The following is a 599-nucleotide window of genomic DNA, read 5'->3' as shown; positions in this document are numbered from 1 at the left end:
GACAGACAGACGGGTGGTGGCCGTTTGGTTTTCTGTCGAAACCGTCACTTTAAATTTAGAGGAGATCTGTGCACATGCATAGTAGAACCCTCCAAAGTTGGGGGTGGGGTATCCATTCACTCAGGTATCCCCTCTAGTTACCAGAATGGAGGCAGGTTTTAATTATTGATATTTAATTTTTTTGTTGCTTTTTAAGTTATTCTTATTATAAATAATCATCAAATATTTTTTATATGTTTACTTCAAAAACAGGTATTATATGTATGGTGAAAATGTCTATAAATTAAGTATTAATATCAGCACTGACCAAAACGAGAAGACAGTTTTCCAAAAAGAAGGAAATTATGGAGAAAATTGGAATTATGGACAAGTTACATTAAATGAAACAGTGGAATTTAAGGTTGGCAAAATACTTTGTGATTTATTTTATTTATTTGTGATCTAATTAGTGTGAAAATGGCTTATTTTCTGAAAATAGACAGTAAATTTCTCTGCTTTCCTAATCTGCCTCCTTTATCATTGAGTGTATTTTATTTTCATTTATTCATTCACTTATTAAAACAAAAAAAAAAAACCCTAATAAATGACAATTTACTGCA

At 30.6% G+C, this 599-nt stretch overlaps 1 protein-coding gene across 1 annotated transcript in view; it reads left to right on the top strand.

Annotated features, from left to right (window-relative positions):
• The window catches only part of TMPRSS15 (transmembrane protease, serine 15), a 313147-nt gene that overhangs the window by 157051 nt on the left and 155497 nt on the right, over window positions 1-599 (top strand). The window contains exon 12 of the mRNA XM_006873157.1: window positions 253-400. Within this exon, the coding sequence (XP_006873219.1) occupies window positions 253-400 (148 nt within the window). The remainder of the gene's footprint in view (window positions 1-252; window positions 401-599) is intronic.

Source organism: Chrysochloris asiatica, unplaced genomic scaffold (assembly GCF_000296735.1).
Source record: "Chrysochloris asiatica unplaced genomic scaffold, ChrAsi1.0 scaffold00225, whole genome shotgun sequence".
In the NCBI taxonomy this organism is placed as follows: Eukaryota; Metazoa; Chordata; class Mammalia; order Afrosoricida; family Chrysochloridae; genus Chrysochloris; species Chrysochloris asiatica.
This window is presented reverse-complemented; position numbering and strand designations above follow the sequence as displayed.